Source organism: Delphinapterus leucas, chromosome 15, assembly GCF_059928025.1.
Source record: "Delphinapterus leucas isolate spDelLeu-1000000601 "Yukka" chromosome 15, BTC_Dleu_Yukka2, whole genome shotgun sequence".
NCBI classification, from domain to species: Eukaryota; Metazoa; Chordata; class Mammalia; order Artiodactyla; family Monodontidae; genus Delphinapterus; species Delphinapterus leucas.
The window spans coordinates 23,034,757-23,054,730 of record NC_143143.1 but is presented as its reverse complement, the minus strand read 5'-3'; the positions used below and the strand labels follow the sequence as shown (position 1 = coordinate 23,054,730).

At 51.7% G+C, this 19,974-nt stretch overlaps 3 protein-coding genes across 11 annotated transcripts in view; 2 read left to right on the top strand and 1 right to left on the bottom strand.

The window, feature by feature from the left end:
- VPS35L (VPS35 endosomal protein sorting factor like) overlaps positions 1–607 on the top strand; it is a 128,846-nt gene extending 128,239 nt beyond the window's left edge. For all 5 annotated transcript variants that reach the window (XM_022552287.2, XM_089896076.1, XM_022552283.2 and 2 more), the window contains one exon: positions 50–607. In XM_022552287.2, coding sequence (XP_022407995.2) covers positions 50–148 — 99 coding nt within the window. In that variant the 3' untranslated portion in view covers positions 149–607. The remainder of the gene's footprint in view (positions 1–49) is intronic.
- On the bottom strand, positions 185–19,184 carry KNOP1 (lysine rich nucleolar protein 1). 5 transcript variants are annotated; one of them, XR_002641791.2, is made up of 6 exons: positions 18,838–19,003; positions 14,963–15,867; positions 12,871–12,939; positions 7,829–7,906; positions 3,484–5,505; positions 185–2,210 (listed from the first exon to the last, which is right to left on the bottom strand). XR_002641791.2 is itself a non-coding variant. In XM_089896080.1 (6 exons), exons 1-6 carry the CDS (start codon positions 18,986–18,988, stop codon positions 5,194–5,196), a joined length of 1,653 nt encoding a protein of 550 aa, XP_089752206.1. In that variant the 5' UTR covers positions 18,989–19,003; the 3' UTR covers positions 185–5,193. The 5 variants fall into 5 exon arrangements, 4 of the variants coding, with proteins under 4 accessions (XP_089752206.1, XP_022408023.2, XP_089752205.1 ...); XM_089896080.1 differs by adding an exon at positions 13,780–13,913 and having other exon boundaries at positions 185–5,505; positions 14,959–15,867; XM_022552315.2 differs by having other exon boundaries at positions 185–5,505; positions 18,838–19,184.
- Positions 19,087–19,974, top strand: part of IQCK (IQ motif containing K) — a 128,927-nt gene continuing 128,039 nt past the window's right edge. Inside the window, exon 1 of the mRNA XM_089896084.1 lies at positions 19,087–19,170. The gene's annotated coding sequence lies outside the window, so the exon portion shown is untranslated. The remainder of the gene's footprint in view (positions 19,171–19,974) is intronic.

The following is a 19,974-nucleotide window of genomic DNA, read 5'->3' as shown; positions in this document are numbered from 1 at the left end:
TTGAGAGTTATGAACCAGAAAGGAGATGAGTCTTTCTCTTTCCTCCTAGGTGAAAACTCTGGAATACATCAAGAAGCGAAGCAAACACCCAGACATGGGGCATCTGACCGAGCTGGCCCTCAGGCTCCCTCTGCAGACGAGGACCTGACCCTAGGGGCTCTGGTGCCAAGTCCAGAAAGACCTGTTTTGTGTTTTTGTTTTTATTTTTACACACGTACAGATTGGCTTCTCTACTAGATTATTCTGCCAGTGAAGTGAACAAGCGGGAGCTGTCAGAGCATTCGAATCCACTCCTGCTCACTGAGCACAGCATCTTAGTGTTTCTTTGCACAGGTGGCCTTCAGGTGGGCCTTTAGGGAAAAACTGAAGAATGCAAGTAACATCTTCCCTTTCTGGAAGGTGTTTTTTAATTGGAAAAAGAACCTTGAAAAGCAGTCCACTTTGACAGACCCACTGTGCCCTATCCCTAATTTGCTTTATATCAAAATCAGCTCTTGATTGGATTTAGAATATGCTGGTGGATTAAAGGAGAAAGTGAAGTCAAATCTGAGATTCCCTGTGGCTTCGATGGAAAATATACTGTAACTGAATAAACCTCCTGAAGGAACACTTATGTTCATGACTGTTCATTTAATTACAGTTGACTCTCATCCGGAAGAGAACGTGTCTAAACATACCGCCTGGTTTTCTTGCAGCCATAACCCTAAACAGCATATGATACTGTCTACTTTTTTATCAGTTTGGCGGAATCTCATTCTTGTATTACCACTAATGAGCTTCCACTGACATTCTGAATCAGTAAGAGCATTAATATTGGTGGTGGTGGTGACTCACAGCCTAGAACCCCTTGTGCAGGAAAATGCATCCAAGCTGTGGATTAAAAGTGCCCCCAGGGGCTTCCCTGGTGGCGCAGTGGTTGAGAGTCCGCCTGCCGATGCAGGGGACACGGGTTCGTGCCCCGGTCCGGGAAGATCCCACGTGCCGCGGAGCGGCTGGGCCCGTGAGCCATGGCCCCTGAGCCTGCGCGTCTGGAGCCTGAGCTCCGCGACGGGAGAGGCCGCAACAGTGAGAGGCCCACGTACCGCAAAAAAAATAAAATAAAAGTGCCCCCAAACTACTGTACGTTTGGAAGGTACACACTGAATGTAGATAGACGACATTTTACCTCTACTCGTGAAAAGCCTGATTACAGTTCACACAGTAAAAGTAGCTAAAATAATTTTTTTTAATTTACATAAACTCATGTTTTAATTGAATAGCTTGGGACCAAGAATATGCTATGGATTTTCCGGATGGCTTAATAGTGAACCCCACGAGAAAACGGCCTCCGTTAAGGAACAGCGTGTACTGAAGAATGCACCTCAGCTGAACATAACAGACATTCAGAAAGCACAGTGGTATTGCTCAAATGTTCCCAAGTGGCCTTTATTTCACAAAATTATTTTCATTAAAATTACTTCCTATACCACTTTTACTATATGATACTATTCAAATGAAAATCAATTGGCAAATTTACAAATTATGCACTTTTAAGTCAGCTACTTTGAGGCTGTACACATCAGACAGCATCAGCGCCCAAGCCTGAGCCATGAATTCCTAATGCTCTTCCATGAACCTGGACTTGGACTTTCACGTTCGGTCGGGTATCCGTTACACCAAAGCAGCCTCTGAACCATGTTACCTGGCCCAGGTGGAAGCTTAGCTTTTCTGTGTTCTTGTGTGGTTTCCTCAGCCTGTTACTGAATCAGTTAGCCAGTCTCTGAAGACCATGGCCTACATGAGGTGAAGTCTACTACTACTACATGAAGGATGATGGAACAACAACACACAAAAAACCAAAAAATTTTAGGAAATAAGGTGAAAGTAAGAAAAACTTCTGCATAAGGCCTGTATTAATTTTCTATTGCTGCTTTAAATTACTACAAACTTAGTGGCTTAAAACGTCACAATTTTACTGCCTTACAGCTCTACTGGTCTGAAGTCCAGTGGGCTTACCTTCAAAGTGAAGGTGTCAGCTGGGCTGTATTCCTTCTGGAGGCTCTAGGGGAGAATCAGTTTTCTTGCCTTTTCCAGCTTCTAGAGGCCACGTGCATTCCTTGGCTGGTGGTCCCTTCATCTTCAAACTAGTGACAGCTTGTTGAGTGTTTCTTGCAAGTCTCTTGACTCTTCTGTCCCCTCTTCTAATCCTGGATTATCTGGGTAGGCCCAGTCTAATCATATTAAGGTCAGCCGATTAGCAGACTTAATTCCATCTGCTACCTTAAGCTCCCTTTTGTTTTGTATCACAACATATTAACAGGTTCCAGTGATTAGGACTTGGACGGGAGGCGGGGGGCATGGGGGCATTATTCCAACCACAAACCTGAACAGTTCTAAGTTTGCAGAGCTGAACACACAGTTTTTAAGGGGAGAACTGTGTCTATCTGGCAAATACTTTTGATGGGCCAGTCTAGTTACGGAAAGGTGGCCTCAGGGAGGGGCCTAGTGGGCTAAGGCAAAACAGCAGGAATCACCCCAAGGAATAAAAAAGTGGTTAAGAATCACGAGGTCTGGGGAACGGCTGGATAAAGGCAGTTATAAGGAGGGAAGGACCTTGCCATAGGAGGAGGGTCAGTCAGTGAGCAACCCCCAAGGGAGAAACAGCCGACAAGTTCAAGAACAGGGTTGTTACATATTCAGCTAAGACCATGGCTGTGCTTAAATACCAGACCTCCCACCCATCTTCTCCCAGATTCTGAGTAAAAATCCAAAAACCGCCTTGTTCCAGTGGAGACAGGCTGTGTGCTACATGGAGTCAACAAATGAGGAACAACATGGGAAATCACACCACAGAAACTTGCAGACAGCTTGAGGAGGGCCCAGAACATGGGGAAAAAGGGGGATAGGTGACTCAAGACAATGTTGTTTAATTTACAAAAGGACGGAGGCCCAGCTAACTGCAGGGCAGGAGCTGTCACTAGAGCAACAGTGGTCTGCACCTATGAGAGCAGCCGAGACAAGGCTAAGTTCAATCTGAGGACACTTGGCATCTTGCCGTCTTGGCTGCCCAGCCTTCTCTGCTTAGACCCTGCTTCAGGAACAGACTTTAATAAACCTTCCCAAGCCAAGTGGAACTCATTCAGCCACACTGGGCTAGAAAGTCAAATCCTATCACACACAGACTGAAGATACTGAACAGCAAGAGGGGAAAGGCCTGACCACCACACCCTAATGAGAGCTACCACTGTGGGGATAGGTCAGGGACAATCGCTCAGCCACTCTCCGGAAGCACCCGGTAGATGGCTGAGCACAGTCCTTCCTGACAGCCGAGCAGGCCCAAACCGTAGTGTGATCTCTCAGCAAAATAAAAACGATTAGAGACGCAGTGGTTGGTTCCTTTTACACTGGGCAAGTTCCTGTAGTGTGGATCAAGACTGGGAAAGATTTATTCCCCCGTCGGAATGGGATGTGCCCTGAAGAGCTAACTCAAATGCAGAATCTTACCGTGTAGGCCTCTTCCGTTATGCATCTCAAGGTGGAATCCATGAAAGGCCAAGTTCACCTTCTGAGTGACGTGGCCCACCTGAATCACTGCTAACACAGACTTTGTAGGACTCTAGACCTGGCCGATGCTTGCTGGTCAGGGCCCAGGCAGGCCTGCCTCACCTCTGCCCCATGGGGCAGTAGTGGACCCATGTTCATCTCACCAGCACCCGAACCTCAGTCTTCCTTCCTGACTGGCCTGAGAGTCTCCCTCCACATGCCAGGGGCTGGCTCAAGAATGGGTATGTGACCCACTGCTGGGCAGTGAGTTATGACAAAAGGGCTTCTGGAAGTTTCCTTGAACCACAAGGTTTTTCTTCTTCCTCTGTAATAGTCTAGTGTCTTGATACGCTGCCTGGAACTGCTACAGCCATCTTTCCACCAGCCTGATGAAGCCAACACCGAGGATGACGGAGCAGAGAGGAAACATTCGTTTCCTTCATGGGAAGCTGAATCAACCCCCTACGACAGGACAGGACTCCCTGCCACGTGAGAGACTGAATTTCCTGGCTGTCCAGGCCTGCCTGAGACAGGATGTCTGTAGCAGGAGTTCAAGCCAAGTGGTGTGAAAAAGGCCCAATGAGAACTGATATTTTAGGAAGCAAAATGCTAGGTGAATGCGGAGAAGGTGGTCACGTCACTCGGGTGGCTATACCTGGAGCTTTGGGAGGCTGGCCGTAGAGTTAAGGCTTGGAAACGCTGATCCCAGGCTGACGAGGCAACGCCCTGTCATCCCCACGTCTGCGCCTCCCGGCAGGCATTCGACCTCCTCCAGGGAAGTCGCCTGGGATTCTCCTCCTCGTGATTGAAAAGAATCCAATAAACACGTCCCTGGGAATTAATGTGCCTTCGGCTCACGTGGAGGACTAACCACCTGCTCTCTAAAACGTCTGTTCAGAATGCAGTTAAAGCAGAAGGATGAAATGCAAGCTTGCCACTGGGGATGGAAGGATGGCAGACGCAAAAGGCAAGATGGGTTCAGAAGCACACTTCCCAGCAGCAGAGGAAGCTCAGCCGCATCTGCCTGGTGGCAATCCAGACGCCTCTTTGCCTGTGGCTACTCCAAGAAGGGGGAGGGAAAATGAGCTTGCTTCTCCCTGTTTACATTAATCCTGCTTCCTGTTTGAGTTTTAGGCATGTAAAAAGCTTCTGTTTCCTCAATGGAGACATTTTAATCCTCAATGAGTATTCTGGGTGAAATTCCCTAGAGGGGACATTCAGTGTAGTGAACAGTGACATCGGTCTTGGGGCACAAAAGTGCACTTGGCACTTACTGGTTGGGTGACCCCAGGCAATGTTATTACTTCATTCCTGAACTTCAGTTTCCTCATCTATAAGATGGGGATAACAATAGCACCTGTTTCAGAATCGTGAAGATTAAATACATTAATGCAAGGGAGACACGTATGTGCCTGGCACACAGTAAGCACTAGACAAGTGTGAGCTACTGCTGTTGATACTGTCTTCAACAGGGACGGAAGCTTCACACAGAAAACAGGTTTCAGCCACTCCCATGTTCTCCTGGTTCCTGAAACGAGCTGCCCTCACCCCAGTCTGTCCAAGCATATCAACATAGTTGTCCGTTCTCTCTGCAGGAGTTCGATTGGAGACAACTGTCCTATGGCTTTCATCTGCGTAACAGAACCGTTTTGGGGGACAAGACAGGAGAGCTTAATCTTCAAACTTGACTGACTTGGATGCATTCCTGTCAATATAAAAGATTCTGTCCGGAGCCGTGGAGAAGCCGAGGCCGGCCCTCCGGCTGTGCTTCCAGCTCATGGCCCGGTCGTAGTCCTGCTGTAGATTCCGCTGCAGAGTGTCGGCCACCTTCTTGCTGAGGGCCATGCTGGGCCTGCCGACCATGTTAGCGGGGCGACTGAATGACGGGGACAGATTTTTAAAGCCACCCATGAGTTTGAGAAATTTCAGTTTCTGTTCCTCATTTTCAAAGCCAGCAGTATCCCATTGGCCAAATTGAGTTCCCTGTGGTAAGAGAAAACAGGTGGTTACTTTCCTGGCTTCCAAAGCATCTTCCTTTGCCCAGCCCCCAGCCTTGCCGGGGAGGATCCAGATGATCAAAGGCTTACTGCGCACCAGGCACAGTGCTCGCAGGCACAGTGGTGGATTATCTTAACTCCAACCAGAGCCCTGTGAGGAATACTGTTGGTTCCCACTCTCCTGATGAAGAAATGGAGGTTTGCAGCTGGACCGGGGGCACAAGCCTACTTGGTAACCCTGCTGGAACTCCATCTCGGGTCTGGCCCACATCAGAGCCCACCCTTCACACTGAGTTGCCCGTCTGCCTCACTCCTTCTCCCCCAATTCACGGCAGACAGTACGACACATCTCACCAGCTGGCTACTCATCCATCAGCCTAAGGTTTCTGTCCTTTGGAGGGTGGAGAGGGCAAGCGGGAGTCTGAAATGCATTTCTCTTCGCAGAAGCGCTGCACTTCATAGCAGGAAAGGAGTGGAGGCCCCGGGAGGTGAAGGGTCACATGAGTCGGAGGCTGAGCTAGCCCAGGAACTCAGGGGCCCCGATTCCTGCCCAGAGCACTCTACAACCCACGCACGAGTCGGCCATGTTTGAGAAAATACAAGAGAGCCCCTCAGAGCAGTGGCCCAAGAGAAGACTCCCTTCCCTCCCGTGTCTGTGGCCGAGGCCAGAAACCCAGCTCCCCATGAAGACTGTGACTTCAAAGACTCAGGATTGAGTCCCGCCTGTGTCACCCGGGTAAAGTACCTTAACCCCTGAGCCTCAATGTCCTCATCTATAAAACGGGGGCATAACAGCCCCCGACGGGGCTTCACTGAGGCTCAAATTAGGTTTTACACCAACAACTCAGAGCCCGACGCCTGGTTCGCTTTAAGTCCTCGAAAACCGCTCATCTACCCACCCCACCCCACCAGGATTGCTGACCTCTGTGCCGCCTGGGAACTCTCCGCCTGTGAGCCAAATGCCAGCCTAGCACTTATTTCTAGGTTGGCTTTGGGAGAACAGTAAGAACCAGTCATTGCTACAGCTAGCTGGCCTGAGAGAACTGGTGACAAGCTCTCCGAGCTTCACAGTGCCCCCAATACAGGCATTAACAACTGCTTCCCAAGCCTTCACTTTCTAGAAGGAGAGGCCACCTCTGACAGCCCCACACTGGGTCTGAGGAGAGAGCTGCCAGAGGCTGACCAGTCCTGTGAGCCTGCTCTCACTGGGCTACCAACCCACTGAGAGGGGACCCGGTCTCAAATCCCCACCATGTGCCTGAGCAGTCAAGTGGCCCCAGGTCCCCGAAGGCAGGGCCACCTAAGGCATCCCCAGAAGATCCCAGCCCCTATGCCCCCGGACCACCCTCCTGCTGTCAGGTCCCTCCAGGTATAGCCTCTGGGCCACTGCTCTGGATGACGCTGCCTTGTTTCTGGCCTTCCTCACTCAATCATGGAATCTTATCAGCTCTGCCCAGTTCAAGAGGATGGAGAGAAAGGAGACACTAGAGGAATGACATAACAAAGTCCCATTCCATACCCCTCTGGGGCAGAGCATGAGTCCCATTTTACAGGTGTGGAAACTGAAGCTCAAAGAAGGGAAGTTACTTGCTAAAGTCTCATAACTATAGAAGGTGGCAGAGCCAGGAACTGATCTCAGGTCTTTTGATCCAAAGCAACTGTTCTTTTCTGTGCTACACTAGGAAAGCTTAAGACAGTGTTACAAGGAAGCAAGTCCTTCCATCATCTGGATCCTCTGTCCCCCTCTCCCAAATCCACGTCTATTAACAAGTTCTCTTCTCTCCCCTCTGCCCTCTCCTCTACCCCAGTTCCCGCTGCCCCACATAAATGCGCTCCAGCAGTTCCCACCGCCCTGCCCACCGCACCCTCCCGTCCCTCTCCAGCCTGACCTAGCGGTCCCCATGCCATACACTCTCCCGTGCCACCTCCTGGGGCCTGGTTTGGAAATTTCCCATTCCAACTGGACCAGAGGCCTGCCACCTCTGCCCCCGCCCCTGTCCCAGCAGCTTTCTCAGGGTACCACCCACTGCTGGAAAGAGCTCGCCATCACGTGTCCCCAGCGACTGATGACGGGGACACCCTGCCCGTCCAGAGCCAGAGACAAGGTCCAGGCTGCTTAGCTCAAGCGGCCAGCTCTCCAGGAGGGAGGCAAGCACCCACTTCCCAAGAAAGGAGAGTAGCTCAGGACGAGCTCTGTCGAGCAGGGAGCCGGCTGGCAGGGGGGAGCTGCTTTGGGGCCAGATGGACTTGGTCTCCCGCCCCTGCAAGGTGAGGAGGAGACCCCTCGCGGAGCCCAGCGTGAAACTTACCGTCTGCTTCCTGGTGTCAGAAGCTTCTGTCCTGCCCGACTCACGATCGATCTCTTCTTGCAAGGCCTTTCGCCTCACCTGAGCAAGGAGGGAAAGGAAAGGAAAGAGGGCAATTAGACAGCCGGTTTTGAGCTTCAAACCCAGGACAGAGAGGAGGTGGGGTGGGGGGACTGGAGGGGGATGGGCAGCTTTGTTCTGCTGCAGGCCGGGGGAGGCATCTGTCAAAAATACCCTCTAATCATGTAAGGGGCAATCCCTTGGCCTAAAACATACAGGCCTCATTCACCCTTCTTTTCCATTCCTTAAGAATGAATCTTCCAGCGGACTGCCCTGGCGGTCCAGTGGTTAGGACTCGGCACTCTCACTGCCAGGGCCCGAGTGGTTCAATCCCTGGTCAGGGAACCCCGTGCACTGAGTGGTGCGGCCAAATAAATAAATGAATGACTCTTCCTAGACACTGAGGCTTTTCCACCTTTAGCATTAGAACCTCTTCTGTTTGTAAGAGCCACCTGGGGTGGAAATTTTCTCAAAACACATGCCCAAAGCCCTGCCTGTACAGAAGATATTGTAGTTAACTTTCTTGCTGACAGCATCGTCTTCTAGAAAGAACACAGGCTCTGGAGTCAGGCACAGGCTAGTTTGAATCCTACCACTGCCATTAACTAGTTGTGTGGAAGTCAGTTAATCTTTCTGTACCGTGGTCTATTTATCTGCAAAGAGATGGAAATATCAGCTACCTTGGAGGATAAATGGGAGACAGAGAACTGCGATACTGTGGTTTATAGTAAGAAATATATGACAAGAAATATATATATATAAACTCATCCCCATTCCTGGCACAGAGTTCCAAAATCCCTAGGAATTTCCTAAGTGATGGGAACAATCAAAGTGTCCTTTGTTATGTTAATTGGGCGACTTTTGTAAGCACCTGAAGATGGGGGCTGGTTGCCAAGAGAACCAACCACCGATGAGAGGGCTGGAACTTTCAGTCCTGACCTCTGGGGAGGGGAGTGGAGGAGGAGATTGAGCTCAGCCACCAAATGGCCAATGATTTAATCAACTGTGCCTCTGTAATGAGGTCTCCACAAAAACCCAAAAGGTCAGGGTTCGGAGAGCTTCTGGGTTGGTGAACACTGGAGATTTGGGGAGTGGAGCTCTCGGAGAGGACATGGAAGCTCCATGCTCCATCCCACACACCCTGCCCTGTGCGTCTCTTCCACCTGGCTGTCCCTGAGTTATATCCTTTCATAATAAACCAGTAATCTGGCGAGTAAAATGTTTCTCTGAGTTCTGTGAGCCACTCTAGCAAACTAATTGAAGCTGAGGAGGAGGTCTTTGGAACCTCTGATCTGTAGCTGGTTGGTCAGAAGCACAGGTGACAACCTGGCTTAAGACTGGCGTCTGAACGGGGGACAGGGGTGGGGAGCAGTCTGGCGGGACTGAGTCCTTCACCTGAGCGGTCTGACGGTATCTCCAGATAGACAGCGTCAGACTGAGTTGAACTGCAGGACACCGCGTGGTGTCAGGGAATTGCTGGTTGGTGTAAGAAAGCCCCCAGCCCCACGATGAATTGCGGTGCAGAACGTAAGACAAAGAGTCCCCGGCACACAGCAGGGACACCTCACACACTGTTACCAGAGAGGCTCAAGGCCACAGTCAGCGCACCAATGACCCTGTGGTTTGATACAGAAGCTTCTAGGGCCCAAGGGTTCAGGTGTGACTTTAGCTGCTCCCAGTTTGTGGCCCCTCCTCTTCTCTTCTAATCTACCACAGGCTGAAATGAGGTGACCATTCATATAGTTCAAAACTACATAAAACAGGACTTCCCTGGTGGTGCAGTGGTTAAGAATCTGCCTGCCAATGCAGGGGACATGGGTTCGAGCCCTGGTCTGGGAAGATCCCACATGCTGCGGAGCAACTAAGCCCGTGTGCCACAACTACTGAGCCTGCGCTCTAGAGCCTGCGAGCCATAACTACTGAGCCTGTGCTCTACAGCCTGCAAGCCACAGCTATTGAAGCCCACATGCCACAACTACTGAAGCCCGCGTGCCTAGAGCCCATGCTCCGCAACAAGAGAAGCCACTGCAATGAGAAGCCCGTGCACCGCAACGCCGCAACTGGAGAAAGTCTGCGCATAGCAACAAAGACCCAACGCAGCCATTAAAAAAAAAAAAGAAACTGCATAAAACAAATCCAAAGGGCAGCTGTAGGGATGAGAGAAAATGATGGTATATTCCTATGTCAGAGTCATGCTGCTGACGGGGAACAATGTGGATGTGCACTCACTGAAGCGGAAAGCAGCTCACCAGCTGAATGAAAAAAGTGAAAAGAACAGTGTACAGAGCATGACTGTACGCTGCTTTAAAATCACACATACACAGTTACAGAGGAAAGATCTAGAAGGATATAACAACCAAGGGTTAACAGTGATTATTATTAGGTGGTAGCAGGGGTCCCCAACACCCGGTCCGCGGGAGGTGAGCGGCCGCCAGTGAAGCTTCACCTGCTGCTCCCCGTCGCGAAACTGGTCCCTGGCGCCAAACAAGTGGGAGACCGCTGGGTGGCAGGATTTCAGGTTGCTTTCCCCCAACTTTTTTTTTTTTTTTTTAACACAATGAACTTTTTACCAGAAAAAGAAAGGGAGAGTTGGGGCAGAAAGCTTCACTTACATTGAGATCATCTGTCACCCAAAACAGAAGTTTTCTTTAAAACCGTGAGGTATTTAATAGGCACGAATTCATAAGAAGCAAAGAGGTGGCTGGTGGGCCTTGCCCCCGAGAGCGGTGGGACACCTGGGAGAGGCGCCCAGGGCAGGGGCTGGGCCTGGACGGGTCAGGGCCCCACCTCCATCCTCCCCACCAGCCACTGCAGCCCGGGCCCCCATCCCCAAACGACGATGACCTGCAGGAGGCTGGGGAGCCCCTGGTTCTGGGGGGCCTGCGCTGTGTGCCAGGCCCTGGACTGGGCCCTGTCAGCATCATCCTACTGAGCCCCTCCCCTCCAGGGAGAGAGGCCCCCAACGCCCCAAAGGCATTAGGAACTTCCTCGCAGCATCTTGTAGGCCCCCCTCCTTGTAGTCGGCTGCCTTGCAAGCACTCCTCCGTTTCTCTCCTGGAGCGGCAGGCGGCAGGGCCACGACACGGGCCGTCCCCACATCACACCCTGTTGCTTCTGTCCAGCAATTACTGGCTGACACAGCGTGAGGATGCAGGCAGGTGAACGGCTGCCACTTACAAAGCACAGGTCTCGGGCAGGCCCCTGCTGAGCGCCTCCCAAATGGCCTCGTTTGGTCTTCACGGCCACCTACATGGGGGTCCCGGGGTCAGTGACTGCCAAAGTAACCTCATTAGTAATGGCCCAAGGCTGTACCTATGCGGTTACTATGCTGTCCTGATAGGCCTTGGGGTCCAGGATCATAAAAATATCCCAATTCTAGAATGTCCAGCTCCCACACAGGATCTGGGCACGACAGAAGCAGAAGCTGGTCCACAAGAGAACAACTTCTCCTAATGCTCCTGTACAACAACTGCATTTCTATATACTAGCAATATATACAACAATAAAAACTGAACTGAAATACTATTTACAATAGCATCAAAAATATAAAATACTTAAGGAAAATTTGACAAAAGACGTGCATGACCTGTACACTGAAAACTATAAAACAATACTGAGAGAAACTAAAGACCTAAATAAATAGACAGAGATGCCATGTTTATGGATCAGAAGCCTTCATACTGTTGTCAATCCTCCCCAAATTTGTCTGTAGATTCAAGGCAATCCTAATCAAAATCCCAGGAGCATTTTTTGGTAGCAACCAACAAGGTAATTTTAAAATTTATACAGAAGTGCAAAGGACCTGAACTAGCCAAAGCAACTTAAAAAAGAACAAATGCTAGAGACTTATACTACCTAATTTAAGACATTATATAGTTACAATAATCTAGACAATGAAGTATTAGGGTAAAGACAGACATACAGATCAATGAAACTCAACAAGAGTCTAAAAATAGACCCACACCACATACACACACACACACACACACACACACACACACACACACACACACACACACACGGTCAACTGATTTTTTACAAAGGTGCCTAGGCAATTCAATTGAGAATTTACAACTTTTTTGTTGTTGTTGTTGTTGTTTTTGCGGTACGCAGGCCTCTCACTGCTGTGGCCTCTCCCACTGCGGAGCACAGGCTCTGGACGCACAGGCTCAGCGGCCATGGCTCACGGGCCCAGTCGCTCCGCGGCATGTGGGATCTTCCTGGACCGGGGCACGAACCTGTGTTCCCTGCATCGGCAGGCGGACTCTCAACCACTGCGCCACCAGGGAAGCCCCTAAAACGTTTTTAACATCAAAATAATGCTAGAAACATTGGACAGCCAATAACAAGGAACAAATTATTGATACATGCAACAATACAGATAAATCTCAGAATGATTATGCTAGGAGAAAGAAGCCAGTTTAAAAAAGAGCACATACTGTATAATCCCAATTATATACAAATTCTAGAAAACGTAAGCTACGACAGAGTAGTGGTGGCTACCTGGGGATGGGAAAGGAAGGGATGGAATACAAAGGGGCACAAGGAAACTTTTGGAAATGATGGGTACGTTCATCATCTTAATTGTTTAGCTTGTTTCCTGGATGCATACATGTCAAAACTCATCGAATTGTACACCTTAAACATGTGCAGATTCTTGTATGTCAATTATATTTAAATAAAGTTGCAAAAGACAAAAAAAAAAAATGCTCCTGAATGGAGGCCAGGAGGTGGTGATGCGTGGGCTGGGCAGAGCACGTGCCCACTGCCTGGCTGCAGGTCACAGGGACATGTCCCCTTTTCCCCCTGCAGTGGTTATGAGGAGGGGAGGCCACAGGCTCCCCGCCACTGGAGGGGCGGCAGAGGCTGGCCTCGTTGCCTTTGGAGTCCCTGATGCCTCTGGGACCAGGATCTCATGGCCTGCCGGGAGGCGAGTGTGCGTCTGGGGAAGGGAAGACGCCTGGGAGGACGAGGACCAGTCGTACCTGGTCTATGTGCGCCTCGTCCATGTTGCCCTTCTTTTCCAACACCACCTCCAAGTCCGTGTCTGGCTCCTGCAAAGAGGGCAGAAGGAGTAAGGCTCAAGCGGACGATGGCCTCTGCCCTGGCAGCCCAGCCGGATGAGATCACAACAGAGTCCAGAACAGACTCAAGACTGGAGCGCTACGCCCACCCCTATCGCCCATAGAACACCTGCCATCCTTTCTCTTCCACGATCCTCCCCAATTCTGTCCTGAAGACTGTGGCCCTGACCTATCTGACAGATGGACGCACTAAGGCTCAGAGAGATGAAGTGACTATCGTGAGGTTACCCCACAGCTCAGGGACAGGGCTGACACTAACCCAGGTCTCCCGACTCAGGCCTAGAGCACAACCTTTCCCGCCAGGCATCACCTCACTTCCGAGGGTGACACCAAACCAGCAAGAGGAGAAAGGCCAAGGCTCCCATTGACAGTGGGGGAGGAGGGGCTGGCGAGGGCCAAGGAATGCAGAGGTGGGGCTGAAGGCCTGCAGCAAACCCGAATCCCCCCGGTTCTCTCCCCCATACCCCGCCCCAGCCCCCCAGCTCCGGAGTTCTGGTCGGTACCTTCTCTCCTGCCTGGACAACCAGGACAGGCTCTAACTCAGCTTCCCCGCCCCCAGCACTGGTGCATTCCACACAGCAGCTCGGGTACACCCTCAATTTACATCATGTTATATGTCAACGCCGTCTCAATTAAAAAATAATAAAACCACCTCAACTGGGCCACACCACCCGTTCCCCAGAACCCTCCAGGGGCCCCATCTCATTTACATGGAAATCCAGACCCCTGTGGCGTCCACAGGCTGCCGGGACCCCAGCTGGCCGAGCGCCTGCCACGCCAGCCTCTTTGCTCCTCCCAGGGCCTCTGCACCTGCCGCTCCCTCGGCACAGGCGGCCCCAGCCCCTCACACATCTCAGCTCCCACACAGACGCCTTGCTGGGCCTGCATGGGCCATGCTCTCCCGGGCCACCCTCTCTCAGTGGCCTCAGCCCCTGCGGGACCATCTGACAGTAAGATTCAGGTTGGCCACTTTCCCCTAGTCCCTCAGCAGTGACAACTGCCACGTCCTTGCTTCGGGTGTGCTCTGCCTGGTACCCCGCGTCACCTGTGATGAGCCCTGGGTGGCTCTGTTCGCTCACATCGCCTGCCAGGTCCCAGTGCTCAGCCCGCCTCCTCCCTCCCCTCCCCAGGCAAGGAAGCCCGTCAGGGTGGAGAGCACATCTCTGCCGTCTTCACCAGGCTGCCATCCCCTCCCTTCCTCCTGGTAACAGGGCCCCGGTATTCCTCTCAGAAACCAGTTCCCCCAGTTTCAGACAGTGGAGTTACAGCAGGACTGACACCCTCAGCCCCTGCCCACTGGCTTCAGATCTGGGCTTCTGGTTTGTGACCCAACTGAGATCTGGGAGAGCAGTGCTGGGACTTTCCCTGTAATCGTTTTGGAGGGGCCACCCCTCTCCTTTTGGGGGTGGCTTAACTACTATGAAGAAAGCCTGGAGTTGCTGGGACCATCTCACCACGGGGTTGGGGTGGGAAGGAACCTGATATTAAAACCAGCATGGAAAAATACAAAGTCCAGAGCTAGGGAAAGCCACACAGGCATCGCCTGCAATCTAAATCCATTTGATCCCTAAATTGTGTAACCTGAGTGCAGATAGCTATGGACATCATATTATCTCAAACTATTTGGTTCCTGAGCTTTAGATAGCAAGTGGCAAGAGTTCAGAAAGAGAGGGATTTATCTGAAAAGCTTATTCTAATCAATCCAGATCCTGAGTGCAGAGAGAACTTGGGTAAAGTTTCAATAGCAAGGGATACCTGTATTATTGAGACTATTACACTAGCACCTGGATCCAGCTATACCTGAAGGTAGTAGCTCTCAAACCTTCTAGTTACATGTGTTGATAAATCCCCTTTTCTGACTAAAGGCAGTTTAATCAGGGCTCTGGCAGCTAAAACGCTGAGTGCCTGTGTGTGTGCACGCACACACACACACACACACTCCCAACTTCCACCCCTATTCTCCCAAAACAGTGTGCTTCTGAAGGAAGCCTACCTCCTCCCAAGGTTCTCCTGCTACTGTGCTCTCCTGCCTCTTCCTCTTCCTCTTCAGAGCTGGCTCCTCAGTGTCTGCTTGCTCTGCCTTTTTCTTGGACTTCATTTTCTTCTTCACAGGGGCCTTGGGGCCATCTCCTATTGGGATGTAATCTGGAGCTTCAACTTTGACTGACTTCTTTTTACTTCCTTTCCTACGGCTGCTCTCCACAGACCTGGAGAGCTCAGGGTGCCCCAGGGGGGTATCTCCCTCCTGGTGGGTTTTCTTTTTCTTCTTCATCTTCACGTTGTGCTCCCTGGGGCTCCCCTGCTTCCGTTTCTGTCCCGAGGCTGCCTGCTCAGGGACGCCATCTTTCCCAGCTGAGCAAGTGTACAAAGCGTCCCTGGCCTCACAGAACCAAGGGTCCCTGGCTGAGAAGGCTGTAGCTCCCTGCACCTTCTTCTCCTTCTTGTGTTTTCTGAGCTTCTTGCCAACTCTGGTCACCTCCTCGCCCTGCCCGGGGTCTGGGGAGGTCTTCACCCTTGAGCCAGGGGACACGGACTTTCTCTTCTTCTTCTTTTCCCTACCAAGGGACTCAGATGGACCAAGTGCCTGCTTCCTGGGGCTGGGAGATGGCTCAATCCGTCTGGCACGTAACATGGTCTCAGGTTCTAGGGGCTCCTCGCAGACGGTGCTGTGACCCTTCTTTTTCTTCTTTTTCTTCATTAGAGGCATTTCGGTTGCCTGCTCTTGGACCATATTCTTCAAGGGTGATGTGGTTCTTGTGGGACAAACCTCCGCAAAATAACTGTCACTGTTTAAAACCGAGTATTGAGTCTCTGGTTCTTTAACTACCTTCTTCTTCTTCTTCTTCTTCTCTGGGAGCCCAAGGCCCAGGTCTCCTTTGTGAGTCTTAGTGATCATTCCTGAAAAAAGAAATGGTACAAGTTATCCCCATACCAAGCCACCCTGAGTACAATTCCACTAGGTATTACCAAAAGTCACGTTTCCTGGAGTGGATGGTCTGAAAGATTAGGGGCTAGGAAAATGGGCATGATTCCTGTGGAGCAAAGGGAAATATGATCGAAGAAACAGAATGGAGTTTAAATCCTGACAGCCCCGGGTTGAAATCCAAGCTGCTCCCTCACCTTAAGTCAATCACCTATCCTCGCTGGGCCTTAACTTCCCCAGCTGAAAATGGGGGGAGATAACACTTCCTTCCTCAAAGAGCTGTTGGAAAGAATAAACGATAATCCATGGAAAGTGCTTGGTACATCATTGATTCCCTTTCCTAACCCCCTTCCTCAAACCTCTTAAGCCTAGTCCTCTCTCCAGAAACGTACCCTGTGCCAGCCACTGAGGGCACAACTGCACTCAAGCCACAGGCCAGGCACGGCCCCCAGGGCTTACCTTTTACTGGATGAAGGGGACAGAAATCCTGAGGTCAGCTCCTCTTGCTGACTGTCACCAGAGGCAGTAACTGTGACACAATTAATCCATTCCCTTGCTTCATCTAAAGAGCGCTTCAGCTTTGCGTCTGGAAATTAACTGCCCCCGCCTGCACTGAGGGTGACTTACTCTTCTAATTACCTTCCCACGTGGCTAGTAATGAGAGCAGCAGCAAGGTATGGTGAGGAGCCCCAGCTGGGGCTGAGGATGCCTGCATTCAAATGGTGACTCACATACTCTTGCCACACAGCACTGGCTTCTCCGGGCCTGAGTTTTCCTATCCATAAAAGAGGCACTGAACCAGATCAGATCAGAGGCTAGTGGGGGAGGGGGGAGGGGGAGGGAGGAGGGGGAGGGGAGGAGGGAGGAGGGGAGGAGGAGGGGGAGGGAAGGGAGGAGGGGAGGGAGGGGGAGGAGGGGAGGAGGGAGGAGAGGAGGAGGGAGGAGAGGAGGAGGAAGGAGAGGAGGAGGAAGGAGAGGAGGAGGAAGGAGAGGAGGAGGGAGGAGGGAGGAGGGGGAGGAGGGGGAGGGAGGAGGGGGAGGGAGGAGGGGGGAGGAGGGAGGGGGGAGGGGAGTGGGAGTGGGGCCACATCCAGCATACAAGCCTGTTTCACTGTTTTTAATTTTTCAAATAAACTGCCAACATTTAATGATTGGAGAAAACACAGAGCAACCTTGAACACTCAGCTTTTTTTTTTTTTTTTTTTCCTTTGGCAGGGCTAGGTGGGGGTCAAGGAGGCGCCTATGAGAAGGGGTTGGGTCCTCAAGTACATTTCAGCTTCCAGTTGTACTACGTCTCTCACACCAGTCACCAGCCCAGTTCCTGCTCCCTGGACTAGATGACATGGTGCCACTCAAGGAATCCAGAAACAAACGGCCTCTCACAAGAGCTTTGGACAGTGGGCAGGAAAGGCCAGGGAGCTTCTCCATCCTGCAGCTTTCTTCAGAGCCCAGAGGGTCCATACTGGACCTGCCTCTTAGCTGCTTCAAAATGCCAGGCTAGGCCAGAGCTGTAGCTCAAGTTCACTCATAATTGAAAGGAACACTCTCTTGCTCACTCCTGTCTGTCTGGTTTTCTGCTGTATTCCCAGGGCCCAGCTCTATACCTGGCACAGAGCGGGTGTTTAATAAATACTCACCGAACGAAGGAAGGAATGCTAGAGACACAGAGGTGAAAAAGAGATGACTCTGCCATCGAGAAGCAGGTAGGTGTGGGTGGGAAAGACGTGTGTTAACAATGATACAGGTGATAAAAGCAAGCACAGTGGTAAGGTCAGGGTAAGAGGTCGTCTAATCTGGCCTACCAGTTGTCAGGAAAGTTTCTGAAGGACAGAGGTTTCCAGCTTGGCAAGTGCAGGATGCCGGTGCTAGTCCCTAAGACAAAGAAACTGAGGTGGGGTGGTAGCGGGGGAGGCGAGGGCTGAAGGAGACAGGCTGGTTGGAACAGATGCCTTGAGATAGCCATGTGGAGATGTTGGTGGACAGGTGGATGAGGCTCAGAGGTGACTGGGCTGACATAGGTGACGTAAATTTAGGAATATATGGATGGTAAGTAAGCCTTGAACAGAACGAGCCTGAGACAGAACCTTAAGGAATACTAACGTTTAAATGGGTGGGCTGAGGAAGAGGGGCCTGCAAAGGAGAGGGAGAAGGTACAGACGTGGAGAGGGTGGAGTCAAGGGCGCCAAGGGTGCCTCAAATGGAGGAGTGGTCTAGAGATCGAATAAGAACAAAGAAGCCAAGGGGAGGCTATCCCCAACTTAATCCCCTTCTCTCCCCATCTCCGCCGTTCAAATCACTGTAGCATCCTCCTCTTTAGCACTGAAGATTCTTCTCTTCAAACCTGAGACCCTAAATGTATTCATTCCTTCAAGGAAAAGGGAAGAGGAAATGAACCTTACAGCTTCTCCTGCGAACGCAAATGCTTTCTCCAAAAGCGCTTTTTAAAGTCTCGCGGTAGCCTCGTGAGGCTCGGTGTGAGTAACCCATCTCAGAGACGTGAAAACTGAGACTTGGAGGCTTTTAATTTACTTGCCCTGTGTCCCAAAGCCAGCAAGGGGTAAAACAGGGATTCGAAACCAGCCCGCATAACTTCAGAGCCTGTGCTCTCCGCATAATGGCACCAACACCCCACTCCCACCGCAGGCTCACTAGCAGGAAGCAAGAGAGCCGGGAGGCGAAACTGCCTCCTCAAAGGCTCTACCACGCCAAAGCTTCCGCACCAACACAGAAGGAGGGATTACGCCGGGTCCCGGGCCCAGCTCCAAGGCGGTAGAACTTGCTGGAGACTGCGGCCTCAGGCCGGGGCGAGCGCACACCAGCGACCGGGGGGGACTTGAATCTGAGGGTGCGGGTCGCCCTCCAGTCCCTCGGTTCTCCGCGCAAGTCCCCAGGCCCAGTCTCCAGCCCCAACTCCGTCCTGCCTGGTAGGCGCCCTCCTCACTCACCCGAAGGCCAAACTTCCCCGCCTCCACGTGAGAGTCGACTCCGCCGTGACCCGGAAGTCAATCTCGACTCGCTGGCCCGCCCTCGCAAGATGCGTTTACTTCCGGGTCGAGGCCTAGCGGGGAGCGCGGTTGCCGTGGAAACCGCAGCCATGGCGGCCCCGGGGCGGGTGTGCAGCGTCTCTCAGCGCTTGGAACGGGCGCTTTCAACTGAGTCGTTCATCACCGCCAGGACGCCAGGGCCCGTCGTGTCTCCCGTGTCCCTGGATCTGCGCGTCTCGCCGGGACAGGTTGCGGAGCTGCCCGGCAAGAACCTGTGGGAGCAGATCTGCGAAGGTAGGCAGCCCGGGCCGGCCGAGAGGGGCGGGTCTCGGGCGGCCAGGTGGGACCGGCGCTTCCTGGGCGCCTAAGGTGCGTCGGGCGGCTGACGCGCGAGGCCTCCTGGCATACTCGCCGCGGCCCGCAGGGCTCCCCATGTTACGTAGGGGAAACAGAGGCTCTGAGAGGCTTGCCTGAGGTTAGGCAGCGCAGCCTCCAGCCTGCATCCATAGTCAGGTCGAAGGCAGGGGAAGGCGGAATAAAGGGGACCAGCTGGTGTGGGCCAGTGGTGCCCAAATCTCATTTAGTGAACAGGAAAGAATCGCTGGGACGGAGATGGGGAGCTTGTTTAAAACATAGGTTTCAGGCCCCGCCCACAGGGCTCCTAATGGGGTGTAGGGCATCTGCACTTTGAAGGAGCACCCCAGGTAATTTTGATGTAGATAATCTGTGGCCCACGCGTTGAGCAAGCCTGGTCTAGACAGATTTGGCTTTAATCCTCTTCTTCTTAGCCTTCCTTAAAATTCGTAAGTGGAGTTTGTTTAGTTCACCTTCTTTTGTGGGCCTACATGTACCCTTGATCATGAGGTCCCGCAGTACTCTTCACATACGTTGGACAGGTTAGGCATACCTCCGAGATGTTGCAGGTTGTGTTTCAGACCACAGCAATAAAGCGACTCACAGGAATTTTTTGGTTTCCTAGTGCATATAAAAGTTATGTTTACACAATACTGCAGTCTATTAAGTGCACAATAGCATTATGTCTAAAAAACACTGTATATGCCTTAGCTTAAAAATACTCTATTGTTGGGGAATTCCTTG